We start from the raw sequence: 17,789 nt of genomic DNA, 5'->3' as shown, positions 1-17,789 counted from the left end.
ATACTTCATCACCTTCTCCTAATATTCACTTCAGGCTGTAAAACCACTTGCAGCCCGACTGCCCAGCTCACTAGCACCCGATCCTATTTTTGGGGTGAGGGGAGTGGAGATATCTGTTTAAATTGTGAATTATTTTAACTGCAAACAATACCTTACATAAAGCTTACAACCCAGGACATAAGCAAGATTCCTTTACCCTATTCAGAATTTTCATCAACCGACTGGTGAGTGCCTGGGGACTGATCTTTCAACTAGCTTCTGGCTGTCAGTCTCGAGCAGAGCATTTCGTGCTTGGAACGAGTGTGCTAGCGAGAGGCACACAGGTGTATTCAGCCCACTCTGTTCTGGAGACAAAGCTGCTTCTCCCATTTCGCAACAGCACACACAGAGCAGAGAGTGAGAGCACTGCAGTGTTTTTTTCAAAGCCATCGAGAGTTCTGCACTCCAGAGACATCCATTCACCCATTCTGCACCAGCGCTCCACAACAACAACAGCGTCCCGGCTTTATGCGATGAATAAAGCAGGCAAGCGTGCCAGGATGAGTCCGTTTACTTACATCACGATCCTCCTGTTGAGGAACCAGTACTTTCGCCGGTGGCGGTCGAAGCCGATGGGCTCCTGCCGGATGTAGGGCCGGCTCTTCTGGCTCTCGGCCACAGAGTCCGTCACCCCGGGGACCTTGTGCGCCACGCAGATCTCACACTGCCACTCGTCCTCGGGCACCTCCTCCAGCGGCGGCTTCACGCACTCCAGGTGGTAGACGGCCGAGCAGGTCTCGCAGCAGAGCAGGTCGCCCAGCTTGTGGCAGACGCGGCAGTGGTCGTCGTACTGCACCACGCCCTCCGACATCAGCTCCTCGCGGGCGATGTTGGTGGTGAGGAACTGGTCCACCAGGAACTGCAGTACCTTGATCTTGCTCTCCAGCGGGCCGAAGGGGTAGTCCTCCACCTCCTGGTAGGGCAGGACGTGCTGGTACTCCGGGTCACTCTCGCAGTACACGCGCACCACCTCCGGCCAGGTCATGCCGTCGATGAAGTAGAGCGTGGAGTTGACGCTGTCCTTCAGGTCGGCGGGGCCGAAGGTGGTGTTGGAGGTGTCCTCCTCCCGCAGGATGGCCTTCAGCAGGGAGATGTGGGTCTCGGCCATCAGCGTGCACTGCTCCTGCCCCACCAGCGCCGCGCAGAAGTCCTCGAAGCGGAAGGGCGAGAGCCGCAGCACCGTGCCGAAGTTGCGCAGCACCTCGTAGATGGCCGCCACGTTCAGCAGCTGCTCGTTGGGCACCATCAGGTCCTCGGACGACTTGGGCAGCTCCAGCAGAGGGATCTCTTTCTCCTCGAAGATGGGGGAGCGTGGGCGGTGCACCCGTGGTCTCCTGGGCCCTGTGCGCCGAACAAAGAGACACCAACAGAGGTCAGGAGAGTGCCCTTCAATGTGCACAGGAAGGGACAACTGTATACAAATGCATTTCTCACAGCGTTAATGTTGCACTGTATACCCATAAAAAACACACTATAATCATGCCGTGCAATATCCAACAGTGAAAATTACAGTAGCTACAGTACACAACTGCTAGAGTAAGCCTACATACCATGACATAGCATTAACCAGCAAAATGTGGGCAGCAGTATAGCATAGTGGTAAGGAGCAGGGCTTATAACAGAAAAGTTGCTGGTTCAATTCCCTGCTGGGACACTACTGCTTAACACAAAATTGCCTCAGTAGATATCCAGCTGTATAAATAGATAATATGTAAAAATGTTTATCCTTGTAAGTTGTTCCGAATAAGAGCATCTGCTAAATGACAATGATGCAATGTATTACTTGCCAGTTCAGTTCAATATACATACATATGTAACCTTGTGGTAGATCATCCTGGTCAATTCAGCATTGTATGTTATGACAGTCAGCACAGATCAAGCAACCTAGCTACTCCAAAGATAGCATACACATCAGGAGCGTATTAATTTCAGCATTCAGTTGGACTCAGCTGCTAGTCCAATAACATAAATTGAACATTGAAAATTGATATCTGAAAAAAGTTAGGGTCAAAGAGCATGGCAAGAATGAGTACAGCCTTTACCGGATTCAAAGGCAGGTACTATGTCAAGAGAGATACCATCATGGTCTCCCAAAGGGCTCGGTCAGCTGAAGTACACATTCTGAGTGAAGGGAGAGTCCGAGTCGTGCCATTGGCCAGCAATGGCTGCAGTTAACCAGAAAATATTAGTTAACTGGCTAGCTAGAAAAACTTTACATGCTTATTTCGCTAGTTATTGTGTTTCATTTGGTCAGTAATCTTAGCAGACTCAGCAATTTTACCAAGACTCAGGTTACGCCACTTAGGTAGCTGGCTACACCATTGTTTAATTACACTCATTCATGTCATTTACAATGGTTGCTGATGACTGTAGAAATAGACTGTTATGATAAGTTCAGGAACTGGGGAATGCAGCAATGATGAATTGAGACACTATAGACAACCTGCATAATTTCTATATTTCTCCCATGCTGACTGCATATCTGATTTGATTGGTTGGGGCAGTGTAAACACAGGTAGAAAAATCTGGTTGCCGTGGAGCATAGTTTTCCTGTTATTTACAACCATTTGACAGATGGCTCATTAATCTCAGTTCGTGAAACATTGTCATTTTTCTCAAGCAAGCTGTTTTTATAGATGGTTTACTAGACTACAAAAGAGGAGTGACAAGGAATACCCATGCTCATTTACATTAGCATTCCTGGGTGGCTTTATCTGTAAAGCACAAGCTAAGCCCTACTGACCACACATCTCTAGTTCAAGTCTGGGCTACATCATTATGATTACGACTACGAACAGGAGTCTGCAGAGGGGGGACAGAACTGGAATCGTCCCACCGGAGTGGGATGGAATTATGTCTGCCAGAGTTCCTTCACTCATTATGTGCCATCAGTTGCCAAGTTGTCATCAGTGAAAGATGACTCAGTCCTAGAGGGCTAGTGTTTAAAATGGCTCGGGTCAGCGTATCGGAGGACTGCGCATCCCTCACGCCAGTACTTTATGCATGGGAGGTGTTGTGGTGAGGCGAGCTTAGCGCTCACTTAGCGATTTCAAAGTCATGGCTAAAAAATGAGGTAACTGTGGTTACCAAGCGGCTTGGTCAGTTTAGGCACTCATTCCGAGCACAGGCTGAGAGACACGGCCTGGGTTCACGCCCAAAGTCTATGTGTATCGGGAGGCTGCATTTACATCTGCATTATGTGTGCAGTGGTAGTCATGGTGAGACAAGTCGCATGTACAATTAAAGGTTGCAAAAGGATGGGTAGAAAAAGGGGGGAGACACACACACACACACACACACCCGCCCGCCCGCCCAAAAAATGGGAATGTGTCCGTTCATGCAGTTTCATGTCTGACATTAGTAGTAGTTGATACAAGCACCTTCCACATTAAAGTGCTTTCAGAAGCATAAAAGGGGCTACATAATAGGGCAATCGATGAATATGAATATTTTTGTTTTGTGAATATCTCTATGAAAAACACCTGTGTGCACAAAACAGGAAGCTACTCAGATAAAAATCACACGTTCTCTGTATGTTAGTACATAAATGTTTGTGAAAAGAGCTGTGCCACTCATTAGTGGGATCAGTGACGCCAACCTACAAATAACAACTAAGTCAACAACACCTCACTCACCTAAAAAGTCACTATGCCAGACAAATGCTACATAATGTTTCCTCAATTTTTTTCTTTAAGTCTTAGCCCTATATTAGTATGGCAGTTTGCCGCCTGCCAACCAGTAACTTGGCCAGATACCAACCTCTCTCAATCTCAATGTTGGTGGTTATCAAAAGATCTGAAGAACATATTGCCAGTTACAATGGCAATATGGGCAAGACCTGGCAAACTTTTCAAAATTTAAAGGGCTACTTGATTAGCAGGCGACCGCCTGCCTTAGTCATGGTGGCTTGGCCTGCACACTCAGAAAGTTCCACCATTTATATACAAATGGCATGGCACTGAGGTTTTAACATTTTATAAATCAAAAACGACAATATTAATCAACACATAAATCCAAAGTAAGGTCTAAATCGGATACAGCACTTTAGTCTTGCATTGTTTGGCGTTAGCACAAAAGCTGTGGAAGGGGCTGGTGTTAAGTTTTGGTGTGGGAAAGAAATCATTTTAAATATGTGGACTTTGCCTTTTAAAGGCTAAACAACACATTTAATAATGATTGGTAAAATACTGTTATTGCAAATATAATGAAAAACAAATGAAAAAAACATCACATAAAGAAACTGCAATCTGTTGCTGTCATCTTGTTATATAATGTTAATTGTACACTGTTGACTGAATTTGTTAATGAGTAGTTTCTACATTTTATATCAGATTTGAATGAAAAATAAATAAATTGCTAAATATCTAGTTATCTAACAATTATCTGCATTAGCCTGAGAAAAACTGTATCAGAGGATGTTTCATGACAAATGGACAGAGAATGACCTCTGAATCTATAGCAGTCTTTAGCTCTGGAAAATGAAATACTGTTAGTGAATGCAGCTGGGACCTTGCAAAGTCTGTGCCCAGGAAAAAACCAGTGTAAGTGTATTAACTGCTGCTTAATTGTACCTACTGCATTAATTCAACCATTCTTGCTGGAACTGTAATAATATAACCATTATTACATAATTTCACTGGACGTTTAGACTGATTGTTGAGTTACCTAAATAAATCCTAATGTTAGTAAATGAGGGAAAAAATGTAGTTAAACCCACCACGATCCCCAAAATAATGGAATGAGCTGCGATGAAAATTTTTTTTTTTTTTAAATGGAAACACAGTGGCCCTAACCAAACAAGAGCCTAATTAACAGTCTTCAACAACGAAAGATGCCTTAGAGAAATACAAGCTGGTTTTGTCCTCATACTTAAGCTGCTAAACCATGAAATTACTAAAATCAGGTCACAACAGGTATAAAACTGTCTCTTAAGACAAAGAGTACTCCCTGCTGTGTCCATGAATTACTGCTGACTAGCCTGCACTGTGGGGCTATCCAACTGCAGTGTCAACTAGGACAGCCTCTCACCACTCCCACCCACAATGCACAGCCCATGGGCAAACAAGGAAGAGCCACAAAGTTTACCTAACAAAATCAACAATTTCCACCGGGATTCGACAATTAATCTCCCATCTGCTACCCAGGTATCTGACATTTTTAAAATACCCATCACGGAACACACGTCGCTTCAGTTGCCAAATCAGCACCACCAGCTCAATGTAACAAATGTTTAATTACTGAATACAAAGACTTTTTTTTTCCTCAACAGATGCCAGCGATGGTTCCTTTCTCCCAATACACTACGTGATTAAAAACATCCAGTATGCAATTGATGTTGCATGGAGCAACTGAATGGGTTTGTCCGTATGACAAACGGAATCAAAAAAAAAATGAACGGGAGTGGAAACTGTTCATTTTGCATTTCTGCCAGCGCAAACGAAAAGACAAAATGTCTGGAATATCTGTGCCCACAAGTCACCACATAGCCAATGCACACGGCAATAAAACAATGGAAATGTGAAATTACTGAATTTCAAAGATAAAGATGAAAGTAGCAGTTCACACCATTGGTAAGTGAACAATAAACATACATCATCTCAGGTAATGCCTAAACATGAACCTCTGAACGGCCTTATTCAATTGCTTACAAGTTTCCGCCACAAAAGGTGAGAAAGGTATTTCACCAAGTACAGCTCATTAGAGCAAGACAAATGAGACCTGACAGCAGTTGGACACATTAAGAAGCTTCCCATACGGAAAATGTCTCACTGTTGGGATGGTACCAAAGGTCTCTCACTGAGGGCTACGGTGAGAGCTGGCTCGGACACATTTGTCATTTGATCACTTGCCTCTCTCACCAACACAGTGATTCTGCGCTCAAATGGCATTTGTACCTCACATTTTTTGTTTCATTTTTCAGTGAGACACAGGAAATGTAAAGTGTCTCGGTTCACTAAAAGAAAGGAAAAAAAAAAAAAAACACCTAGTCTTCATTCTCAGTATGATGTGAAGTGAGAAGAAACTCGAGGAGGGCTCTCATGGGCATAAGATAACGATCTCTTACATACGCAGGGGCCTAAACGTTTTCCCCTATCGGGGTTTCCACTTTTATCTTTACACTGTCTGAAGTGAAAAGCTGGCTGCCCCCTTCGACCCCTCAATGTCAGATTACTAGTATGTTCTCCCAACACAGACATGCTTGCGGTTACCTCTAGTGCTTTATGACAGGATTATTCACCATTATCCAACCAGGAAATGAATACATATCACATTATACAAAATCCATAACATAAACCTCATTTTTGTGTATGATGCTACCATTTGCAAATACAATATTAAAAACAAAAAATAAGAGTAAAAAAAGAGTTACAAATTAGCACGTTGAGCATTCTTGAGAATTCTCTGTAATCAATAAGACCAATTGAAATCTCCATAATTAATGGACCTGCTTTTTAGGCCACATATTGCATATTTTCACTGGTGTATTCTTGAGAGCCTAACCCCTCATCCAAGGTTATAAACATAAATTGACAAACTGTAAAATATAGTATTCAGCAGAGAACTTGCTTAATAAAAAAGACATGCAGAAGAGTAGCTACTTTCCCCAGTATTACATGTGTATTTTATTATGTCTTTACTAACACACACACAATCATCATTTTGAAAGTCTCCTGAATCTGAGTTTCTTGATTACATGGTCTTTCTGTCAATCCATCCTCAGTGGACACTCATCTTATTCTAGTGTGCATTAAGCACACAAAAAGGTGCTTATTTTATTCACATTAAAAAGAGAGATATACTAATTCAATTCCCTTAAAATTGCAGCTTCTTGCCTTGTAATAACACGATAACACTCATAGAGGAAAACCTGTTTCAGAACAGCATAGATAGAGTAATTACATAGTAATTACAGTAATTCATAATGAAACTGTCCTTAATCTCCTTGGTACAGTCTTGCATTAAGTACAGAAAGTACACAAGAGCAGATGTCACTTCTGTCTGTGAACACTTTGGTGAGGAAAAATATTAGGTTAAAGCTAAGGGATACCTGTTGAAAACCAGCTTTGAAATGATAGAATGGGAATCAAAGACACCCATCAATGCTTCAATGCCATGTGAACGCTACCCTGAAATACCGGTCACTAAGTATCATAACACCCACTCACTGGCACCGCACACCTGTGCTGCCATTTTCTCGCCAGAAAAAGGACTGAGGTGGAGGTTGGAAGTCAAAGACTGAAGTTCAGCTACTTGCAATACAAAATTCAGTTTCAGTCTATGACTTGAATTCAGCAGTCACTTCAACTGCTCTTACTAGTCAAAGGAGCATATGCGAAGACAGAATGGAACAGCTTCCTGCCAACAGGACAAAGGCATCTGGTCACTTGAGTCAACCAGACACCATCTACAACCCTCTATACAGCTGGGTTGAGAGGCAAAAGGAAAGAGCACTGATCCATCATGCCAATTACCTTATAATACTGTCAGTTCAACACTTCGACATCTCAGTTCTTTATCAAACAGTTGTAATTTTTTTTACCTACCCTAATACTTCTGTATACAATGTTTTCATATTCTGTATTTTCAAACCTAATTCACAAGCACGCTTTACTTTTAGCTAATTGTGTTAGCGACACTGCTGAAATCTCACAGGAGAAAACTGAAGAAAAATCAACAGTACTCCCTAAACAAGGTCACAATTTCAGTTAAAAGGAACCCCACATCAAACAACTGTCTATAGTTTATTTACATGTAAAATAGCTTTCAGACATGCGCCCACATTCTGGAGCGATTTAATAAGCTCAGAACCAAGAAACGTAGAACAGCTGATGAGGCAGGTGAACAATCCTTCCTCCACGGTGTGATGCACGCAGAAGAGAATAGGAAGCTGTTTGGAGACTGTTTTTTTCTTGTGCTCCGTGCTCCATGAGAATAATATGCCCTTTTTACCTTTCAGGTAAGGTCAGAGGCTCTCAAACAAACAAAAAGCCAGGACCACCCCCCTGCCCCCTTCAAAGGCCAATGAGATACATTTCCAAAATTAAGTGGCTCCAGCGTGACACAATAAGGGCTGCATGTAAATCTGTACTTACAAGTGCAAACAACCACCTCTCCTGAGTACCTGCTCCCTCAGTGAGCGCCTGGTGCACAGAGCCTCTCTCCATTGTTCTGCCCTCCCCAGTCCTGCATCCTCTGGGCAGCCTCTCTCAACTGTACGTGTGTGTCATCACAAGCCACAGGGGAGGCCGCTGGCAGCATGTTAACCCCTTCCATACACGCTGCAACCAGGTTCACATTAAAAGCATATTCTCATGACTCTACTAAATAAAGCTACATTTGTGGGGGTTTTTTTTCCTGACCAAAACACAACCATGTCCATTGGCCAGAGACCAGCACAGTAAGAAAAACTAAGCAGGCACTGTTCACTCTAGCTGCCATGAATTCGCTCACCCTATAGTACCTCTTGCAAGAAAATGCCATCATTGTGGCGCTCCTGGACTGATGCTCACACAGTAACTAAGTCAGGAAGCCAGTGAGAGCGAGGGGGGTGGGGGGCACCAACTTTCTAGGGCTGCTCTTTCCATTTGCAACCAAATAAATCATTAAACAATTACACTTCAGATGGTAAAAACACAGTGACAACCTAGCTTGCCCACCAGAAGCCACTCTGAAAAGCTGGGATTTCCTCATCCGTGGCGGGGCCATTGTGGAGCAACGTTCTGCATGGGTCATCCATCAGCAAGTACCAAGGCCAGTTACAGCAAAATGAGAGCTCCATCCCCAGCAAAACAGATAGCGCGTTCAGGTCTTGAAATTTACGTCTTAATGGATCATCAGCGCTGCCACTCACAATCAGATACAGCTACAGCCCACAGGATCCTCGTAAGAGGTTTTGACACTCGCTGTCCTCTCGCAATGCTTTTCAAAAGTAGTGTCACACAATTCAAGTGGTGCCAGCTGGTTTGCAATTACACACTGCAACTACGTTCATCTGTCATCCAGGTTCTAATCAATACATACAAACAAACTTCATTCAATTAAATGATTTCAGGCACCCGGCGAAATATAGAGGCAACATGGAGACATATAAAAAAGAAGATATGTGAGGTCTAATAAACCCTGAAAGATGTTTTGCGGGGAAAACTGGAAAATGTATATCCCTGCAAATAATACAGTGTTCTGCTTTCTTTCAGAATCAAAGCCACATAATAATACACTAAATTATTCTACAAAATGTCATCTTGCATTTATGTAACTCCAGTCCTGTTACTCCATTGAGCCGGATACTTCACCTCTCTTCTTTGCAACCCAACTGGGTAAATGGGCTGCAAAATGGGTACAACTGAACCCATTATATGCAGCTCTGGATTACAAGGCTGTCTGCTGAACTAAAAACATAGATCAAAATCCATTTTAAAGGGGAACTATATTTACGAAAACTTTTGCCTTTTTTGTTTTTCATCCCAAAGAGCATCAGTGCTCTTATTAACATGCAAACGTACTAGACCACTTCACACAGCCAAGAATCTATAAAGGCACATTTTGAAAATGGGCAGGTACAACAACCAACTACATATAAAGGAAACTGCGAAATATTATCTAATTTCAGTCAACTGACAGAACACTGCAAAAGATAACGCACTTAACTATTTTATACCATGGAATGTTGAAAACATCAAAATGTAAAACATATTATTTTCACTCAAAAACGACATGGTGTGCATTTCTATATTCGTCAGCAAATATAATACTGCCAAGCAATCATGATGAGTCCTCCTGTGGGCAACAGGTGAAACAGAAGCGCCTGTTTTCAAAACAAAGGGCCGCATGCTATCCTGTCATTTGCTTTAGCGAGCGAGCCAGCCAGCTAGCTAGCTAGCTAATGACATATAGCTAGCTACTTTGAAAAGTGCACTACCCAATTAAATAACTTAATTAAATTATCTTTTACAAATATAAAATGCGCCTCCTTCAAAATCTGGCCAAATATAAAAGTGGGAATTTATTACTTCTAATTGGCTAACTAACTTCATTAACTTAGTCATTCTTTACAAACACCACTAACTGATGGGAACTTTTGCATGCTATGTGGATATGCCCATTTCCATTCATGCAATTGTATACGGTGGTAATAATAGCTACGTTGCGTCGTCAAACAAGCTTGAACAAAGGAAAATGATTCTCAGATGGCAGATAACGGAAATAAATTACGGTCCATTTCAGGGGATCTATACGTGTACTGAAACTCTGGGAGGTCTGTCCAAAAGAAGCGCTTAGTTTAGAGAATAGCGCTCAATGAATATTATCGGATGCATTAGCTAACTAGCTCACTTGTTATAGTGGTTGTATAATATCGCAGCCAGTTATTTATTCCATTAACGGGTTAAATTGTAAATTTAGACGGATTCATTGTAAAAAAAAAAACTATCTCCATATCCGAGTGAAAAGGGGTGGTCACTAATTTCACCATAACATTGCTGATAGTCGTATCGATAACGTTAGCCACTTAGCTAGCTAGCTATCTTGCAAGCGGCAGCGGGTACAGCGGGATCTGCTCTGTCCTGGATCTCAATAAGCAGAGGCCTGCTTAGGAGTGCATTCTCCATTTTGAACAATGCAGCTTCCTGCAATGTTTAGCAATGTTGCATACTGTGAAAATCGCTCCGACAATTTATTATTCATCTGGCTGGTATTGCTCCGTGCTCGGCTCCGTCTCCCTTTTCTGCTTGGCTAAATTTGCTTAGCTTTAGCTAGATTTACCTGGAGTGCTGCCGTACGTACTATGGCTCCGAAAACTGCTTTCAGTGCAGTAGCTGGCATCATCATCATCGGGTATTTCCTCCAGGTAATCAGACTCATCGTCCACGGCCTCTTCCTCCTCATCCGATATCGGTTCTTCGTGTAAAAATTCGTCCTCCTCGGATCGCAAGCTCACGGCATCCTCGTCTTCATCGCTCTCATGGTCATCGTAGACCACCTTGCTTGCCGCCCGTCTCCCTCTTCCTCCGCCACTGCCTGCAACCCTGCCTCTTCCTCTACCCCTTGATGTCGTGGTTGATCCCACTTTCCTCCTGCCTCTCGAGGAGTGGTAATTTCCCCTCCTGGGAGTCACAATTTCGACATCGGCCGTACCTCTACCCTTTCCACGCAATCCCCGCCTGGGTCTCAAACCGCGGACTGGCCCGGGGGAAGGCTCCTGCATCAGCGCCTGTTTAGGCGGCCTGCCTCTTCTCCCCCTCATTATATAGATACAAATGTATTATTTTCAATTTCAGTTTTCGCGCGCAACTCGCCCACGTAAACCCGGGAAAACGGGTACCGCCTGATAGTTGAACCTCCGTAGATAGCTGAGAAGTAGTCCCACTAAGCCCCGGACTCAGTTAGCGAGAGAAAGCTCAAACAGAATGGCCGGCGTCCCGCTCCGGGTCGCCTACAGTCGCCATTTTTCTTCCTCTCTCTCCCTCCACTGAAAACAGACAGCAGGCCTAGTACGAGGGTCACGTGATCTCTACTCTACAATAGGAGCGAAACAGCTAAGGCTCCGCGTTGATGTGATGGCCATGTTAGCTCAATAAATTGGCAGCGCAAGCTTGGTGCTTACGCGATTGTTTATTTACGCTTACATGCTATTTCCAGTAAAACTATGCAAAAGTGTGCTGTCCGCATGCACTTGGTCAGTTTCTTGATTCTGAAGCTGGGAGAGCTGAAACGGAATCGCAAGCCACAAGGGCAGTATTATGAAACGATACTTCGCTAGATACTCAAATGTTATGAAAACAAAACACTCAGTAAAACCATGTCGCCATACGTCAAGATTATATCCAATCAAAAAAGAGATGTCAGAATAAACCCCCGTGTGCAGTATCCTCTTTATTGATAGCTCTCAATACGGTTAATACGTGTGTGAAAACGTCTGGACCGCTGTAAAAATATAGGAACATAAATAGCAATGTCATGGCAAAAATTGGGTTCCAGAGACACTTTACTGTACATTGTATTCATTGATCATATTTCATTTTCCAAATATTGAGTCCTGGCGCGTTTTCGAAATATATTCGTTTTTGAAGCAAATGTGAAGCACGAATACAAGCACCGACACCTGAAATGAAGGGGTCCACTTCCAGGGCCATAGCGTTGAACAGTATGTTGTAATGGCGGTAATGCATGCCCAGGTGCAGAATGTAAAACGCAGAAATAAAGCCCTGTGTCTAGGCACCTCTTTTAATTAAAGAACTCTGTATAACAACACCAACTATTTTTTTAGTTGATATTGATATTAGTGACCTACTTATCATCAATGCACGCTATTTCATTATATTCAACGTGTCAGACTGTAAATAAAATAATTAGACTGTGGCATTTACTTGCAGCTATTGGCACTGATACGACGTTCTGTTAAATGGAATGAAGTACTTTTTCTTAGGTATGTATATGCTTGGTTACCTATATAGTTTTCCATATTTAATTTTTTGATATTGACACACTGTTACAATTTGAGACAACACTTTTTAATACTACTTGAATGAATGAAGCATTAATAAGTTTAGTTAATGATGCACTTTTTGGTAGCCTTTCTGATTCCTGTCTCACTGGAGAATGAGAATAATAAACACAGTAAAATGGTACAACTGTGTAAATGTATTGCAAAGGAGTTTTAAAAATCACTGCACCTCCCGATGCCAGCTGTAATGTGACTGAATAATGTGTTAGGCTTCTATCTTTGACCTGACTGGCCAGTCCAACAATGCATATAGAGAGAACTGCACTCTTTTTCTCTGTGTGGGCCTATAATATATTCATTATCGTTAACATGCCAAATGTTTATTAGTCACCATTTGAAATGCTGTTAAATACAAAAAATGTAAAAAAGAAATACTTCTATCATACCTTTATCTCAATACTCAGTTTTCCCCCATTAAAACCAATAAATAATATCATAGTTAAAGCATTCCAGTTGTAGTTTTTAACCTTATTTTAACAAAACTAAGCTCACAAGTCCTTTAAGAACAGCTCTTCAATCTAATGCTGAATCCAAATGCACAGCTTAGCTATGCTCAAGATCTGGTCTCTCACAGCGCAAAACCAAACCAAAGACCCATTCTATGAGCCTAAACAATAGTCTGACCTCATAAATCTTGCCTCATTCATTTCTTATTGTTGTCAAGGGAGGCTCACTGATTTTACCTCTACCACATTCTGCAATCCAAAAGGCATTATGATAATAAACTGCCTTACACCAATCAAAACTGATACTACATCAGACCCACACCCAGAAAGGCCAGGTTCATGGTGACATCCAGTGGTGTTCCAGCAATACATGGCTATCTGTGCTGTAAATCAACAAAAGGTTGATATTCTTTTATTCTTCATAGGCAAACTTCCAAGTATGAGAAAATTCTGTGTAGCAGTGTTAGGCCAAAGGAACGATTCCCACAATGGTCTTGTTTGGTTTGGTATTGTCATTCTTATTTCTTATTGCTCTCCTAATAATTCAAACCACCATGCAGACCTTACTTTACATCACCCTGCCTTTACATAAAATGCATGTAATAATAATAATAATAATAATAATAATCGGCATGTGGTCAGTTCCTCACCTCCTGAATGTTTTTTTTTGAAAAATTCAGTCTTTCTGCAGATATACATATGTCAACTGATGACTTGGTGCATTGATTTAACTGCTGTTTTGCATATTCTTGACATACTGACACCAGTTAAAATGAGCAATTCCTCCTCAATCCTCCTCAAATTAAAACCATATGGCTGTTCTTTAAGACTATATTTTGATAACAGTGGTCATCATTCCCATGAAATTATAGAGGTGTTTGTGACATGTTAAAAATTCTGAATACAGTGAAAACAGGAAAAAATATAGATATTGGTTTAAGAAGTTTTGTGTCTCTTGTTGAATAAGGTGTTACTGCACCTTTTTGGCTCTCACTTGAATGCTTATCCGTCTATCTATTTTCAGTAGCTAGAGCCAAACCCAGCAGGCTTAAGGCAGGACCTCTGCCTGGATGGGATGCGGGGCCATCACTAGGAACATATAGGGTGAACAATTGAGACACTCTAGTTAACTTAGACAAGATGTGTTTGCGCTGTGGGAGGGAAGCCCAGAGCCCGGAGAAAACACACACGGATGTGTGGAGAACACACAAACTCACTTTAGAGTCATAGGCTAAGCAAGCTGAAACTGGAAGGTGTCAGATGTAGCCATTCTCCCACCACACCACCCGGCTTGACTGTTTTACCAGCTATGGTGATGAACATGCATCGAGTTGTTACAGTTAAAAAAAAAAAAATCCAGGTGCCAAGCCTAACCACAGAGCATTTCATCTCATTCAATTGCCTGCCACTGGATGGGTTTTCACCCTCCCAAAATGTATGCCCAGTCTTGCCTTCTGGTCTCACTTCACTGGCTTCCAATTGCAGCATGCATCAGATCTAAGTCCTTGGTGCTTACATATCAGGCAGTCAAAGGCACAGCTCTGGTCTGCCTTCAGTTTGCCAGCAGACTGTATACCCCTGCACAAGCTCACTCCTCTGCAACCTCTGGTCATCCAACAGTTTCTCCCCTCAGTGGCCACACATCTGAAGGATTTTTTTTTTCACTTTCATTTGCCACCCAGTGGTAAAAGGATCTACCTGCAATGATCAGAACTGTACAAACCGTTACCATATTCTGACAAAAATGACAATCATTCATGCGCATATTTTAGTTTGATTATCAAAATTGGACTCGTCCTATGCCTACAATATATGACATTACATCACATTCAATTAGCAGACGCTCTTATCCAGAGTGACCTCCAGCACAAAAGAACAGAATTGTATCCATTCAAGCTGAATGAGCAACAGTGCCAGATCAGGCTAACAACACTCCCAGACCAGTAAGCATAACATTATTCAAACCCTACCACGAGTTAACTTGTCCAACTTGACAGGGCAAGGAAAGCCAGTCTACTACCCATACACAGTCACTAGATCCAAAAAACCAACCCGTAGTCGGCAGGATTCGAACCTGCGCGGGGAGACCCCAATGGATTTCTAGTCCATCGCCTTAACCACTCGGCCACGACTACATGTTCTACCCCTCACTATCTGATCACTCTAGGCCTATGTGAAATCTAATATTCTAACAGCATTGCAGCTTGGTCAAGTACCACCATTGTCAAATGGCTAAGGGAGCAATTTGGAAAGATGCAGTAAGCCCACATATGTGGGACAAATTATTGTACAACTAAGTACAATTATTGTAATTAGTTTTACTGGGCTTTAACAACCTGGAGGAGAAATAATAATGATGCATGATAAATTCAAGAAAAAAGATTGCATCTTCTGTGCAGAAACAAATTCAAAGAATGCTAGTTTTAGATGAAACAATCAATGAAACAGTATGAAAGTCGGTTTAACACCATCTTAAAAATGCTGAAGTCACAAATAAATATTGCCACAATCTGGACCAAATTTCTGTGCCTAGTGCTTACACTGCATGGATCACACACTGCATTAAGAGTGTGCATCAGAATATCACACAGGAGTTGCCTGAGCAAAATATCACAAAGCCAAGTTCAATCTTGCGCTCTGAGTATCTCTGCACTTCTCAGACTTACTGCTTACTCATGGCACTATAAGTTCTAAAGAACAGTGGAATAAGAGAACCTCGAAATCATCTCTGTACCTTTAACCTCAACCCTTAGCAGTTTCCACCCAAGTTTACACCCAGGTAAACAAACAAAACATAACTCATCCCCATCATACAACATACTGATGAGTAAAACATGAATTTACATAAAGGAAATCATTCGTGGCTAGTGCTTATAGCTTATATCATAAACTACTGCATAGCCGTTTTATAAAATCTTGCCCTCAGACAAAGGTAATTGAAGCTGTTTTGGCACTTGTTATAATGTGATTCCCAACACCTGGGCCTCCAGCCCAGGTTAACACTAATTGTCAGTCAGTGGTGTTAAGGACATCACCACCAAAAACAAAAGATTAAGTCAACACTTTTGTGCACCTGCTCATAACTGAAAATTGGTCAGGTTATGCATGCTGGAATTTTTCAAAAAATTTCATGAGGTAATTAGTAATTATAATTTCTTGTTGTAATTAGGTGAATGAAAGTTCACTAGAATTAGTTTAAGATGTCACTGGGTAGTAAATGTGTGAATACCTCTGAATAAAGTGGGTGATGTTGATACTGTGTTTGCAGAAGGTCAGTGTCATGCTAATCCTTTGTTTATATGAAATCATGACAGACGATAATAGACGTGTGAAGATTAGTATTTACCCTGAGAAATACTCCTAGTAATACTCTTACGGTGGGGCCTTAAAGAAAGGACAGAAGAATGACCACAGATGGTGCAGCACAGGGTGTGAGCTGGCCTGTCTTTGATTTTGGGCAGTGTAGTTTAGGGCCTGGCAGTCAGTGCAGGGAAACGTGGGACATAGAAGACAAAAGTATGTAGAAAACATGCAAGACATGGCGGATCATCTGGAAAGCAGGATTCTGGATAAGTTGGTTAGACAACATTTGCAGGGAGGCCAGCCTGAACTACAGCTGTCTAGGCAGGACAGCACCAGGGCCTTCTCTTTAACCTGTTTGATTTTATGCAAAATGTAGAACTATTTTGTTCATGTTGTTATTAGATGGGATTATTGAAAAGGTAAGTATGAAGAAATTAGGATATTCCTCTCTCATACCATTTTTAAGTTTGGATTCCAATCCATCCTTGCACAGAATCTGAAGTTGATAAAATGGTCACTTAACGGCAGCTATTTGCTGCCTGTATCGCAAGCTGTCTTTAAGACATTTTCCCTATTTTCAGTGATTGATCATGATGTTGTATAAGAGGTACAACTTGAATTTGTCACCCAAGGTTGATGACAAACTGGTAAGCATAAGGACTTAATCAAAACAGTTATTTCTTTCAAATGCAAGTGCTTGATCACAATGGAACAATGACAACAAAAATGAATGAATACTTTGAGAAGTTGCCCCAGCTGTTTTCTGTTAAACTGGTCTAAATCCCAAATGGGTTGAAAATTTTTACTGCATTTAAAAAATCTGAACATTAAGTTTCCCTGCATTGCACCACCCTGGGCTTGTTTTTATTCTTTACATATACAACATGCTCCAGCTGAGAAGGCATATTCTCACTGATTAAAAACCAGACATTCCAAAAGCATCTTAAAAGTAAATCAAGTTACAACAGAGTTTTAAATTATTGGCTTCCCCTGGCACAGGGAAATGCTTTGTCTGTAGCTTTTCGACTCATTGAACAGTTTAGGTCAGGAATTACTGTCTGATTTCAAGACTTGGCTGTAGAGAGTCTGAATTACACAGCTAAGTATATTAAAACACGTACCTACAACCGCATTGTAAGGGATCACCCCGCCCCCAAATTTTTTGTGCGAGAGTTAGCTCGTTAGCTAGCTACGTGCGATAAAGACAACAATTATTTTTCAATACCAGACCCGATATTAGATTGGAAACAGGTAGCTAAAACGCAAAACTGTACATTAAAATATCATCGGAGCAGTTTGAGACGAATAAAAAAATAAACCTTTTGCTTTATGAACAAATACTAATAAATTATCTCCTGATACAATCCACTATACACGAATCTATAATTAGACAGGTACAGACATAACAATGCGACATGTAGTCGTGGCCGAGTGGTTAAGGCGATGGACTAGAAATCCATTGGGGTCTCCCCGCGCAGGTTCGAATCCTGCCGACTACG

General features: G+C 41.8%; 1 protein-coding gene and 2 non-coding genes across 15 annotated transcripts in view; 1 reads left to right on the top strand and 2 right to left on the bottom strand.

The window, feature by feature from the left end:
• The window catches only part of bptf (bromodomain PHD finger transcription factor), a 48,086-nt gene extending 36,596 nt beyond the window's left edge, over positions 1-11,490 (bottom strand). For 12 of the 13 annotated variants that reach the window (XM_036539805.1, XM_036539832.1, XM_036539748.1 and 9 more), the window contains exons 1-2: positions 10,801-11,490; positions 558-1,380 (exon numbers count right to left, since the gene is read on the bottom strand). In XM_036539805.1, the coding sequence (XP_036395698.1) occupies positions 558-1,380; positions 10,801-11,281 (1,304 nt within the window). In that variant the 5' untranslated portion in view covers positions 11,282-11,490. The remainder of the gene's footprint in view (positions 1-557; positions 1,381-10,800) is intronic. The other variant, XM_036539772.1, reaches the window with a different exon arrangement.
• Positions 11,491-15,040: 3,550 nt separating this feature from the next.
• On the bottom strand, positions 15,041-15,122 carry trnas-aga. Its single transcript has one exon. It is a non-coding gene; the product is annotated as a tRNA-Ser (tRNA).
• A 2,585-nt stretch (positions 15,123-17,707) lies between these two features.
• Positions 17,708-17,789, top strand: trnas-aga. Its single transcript has one exon. It is a non-coding gene; the product is annotated as a tRNA-Ser (tRNA).

Source organism: Megalops cyprinoides, chromosome 1 (assembly GCF_013368585.1).
Source record: "Megalops cyprinoides isolate fMegCyp1 chromosome 1, fMegCyp1.pri, whole genome shotgun sequence".
NCBI classification, from domain to species: Eukaryota; Metazoa; Chordata; class Actinopteri; order Elopiformes; family Megalopidae; genus Megalops; species Megalops cyprinoides.
The sequence above is the reverse complement of the archived record's forward strand: the minus strand, read 5'-3'. Positions and strand labels throughout refer to the sequence as shown.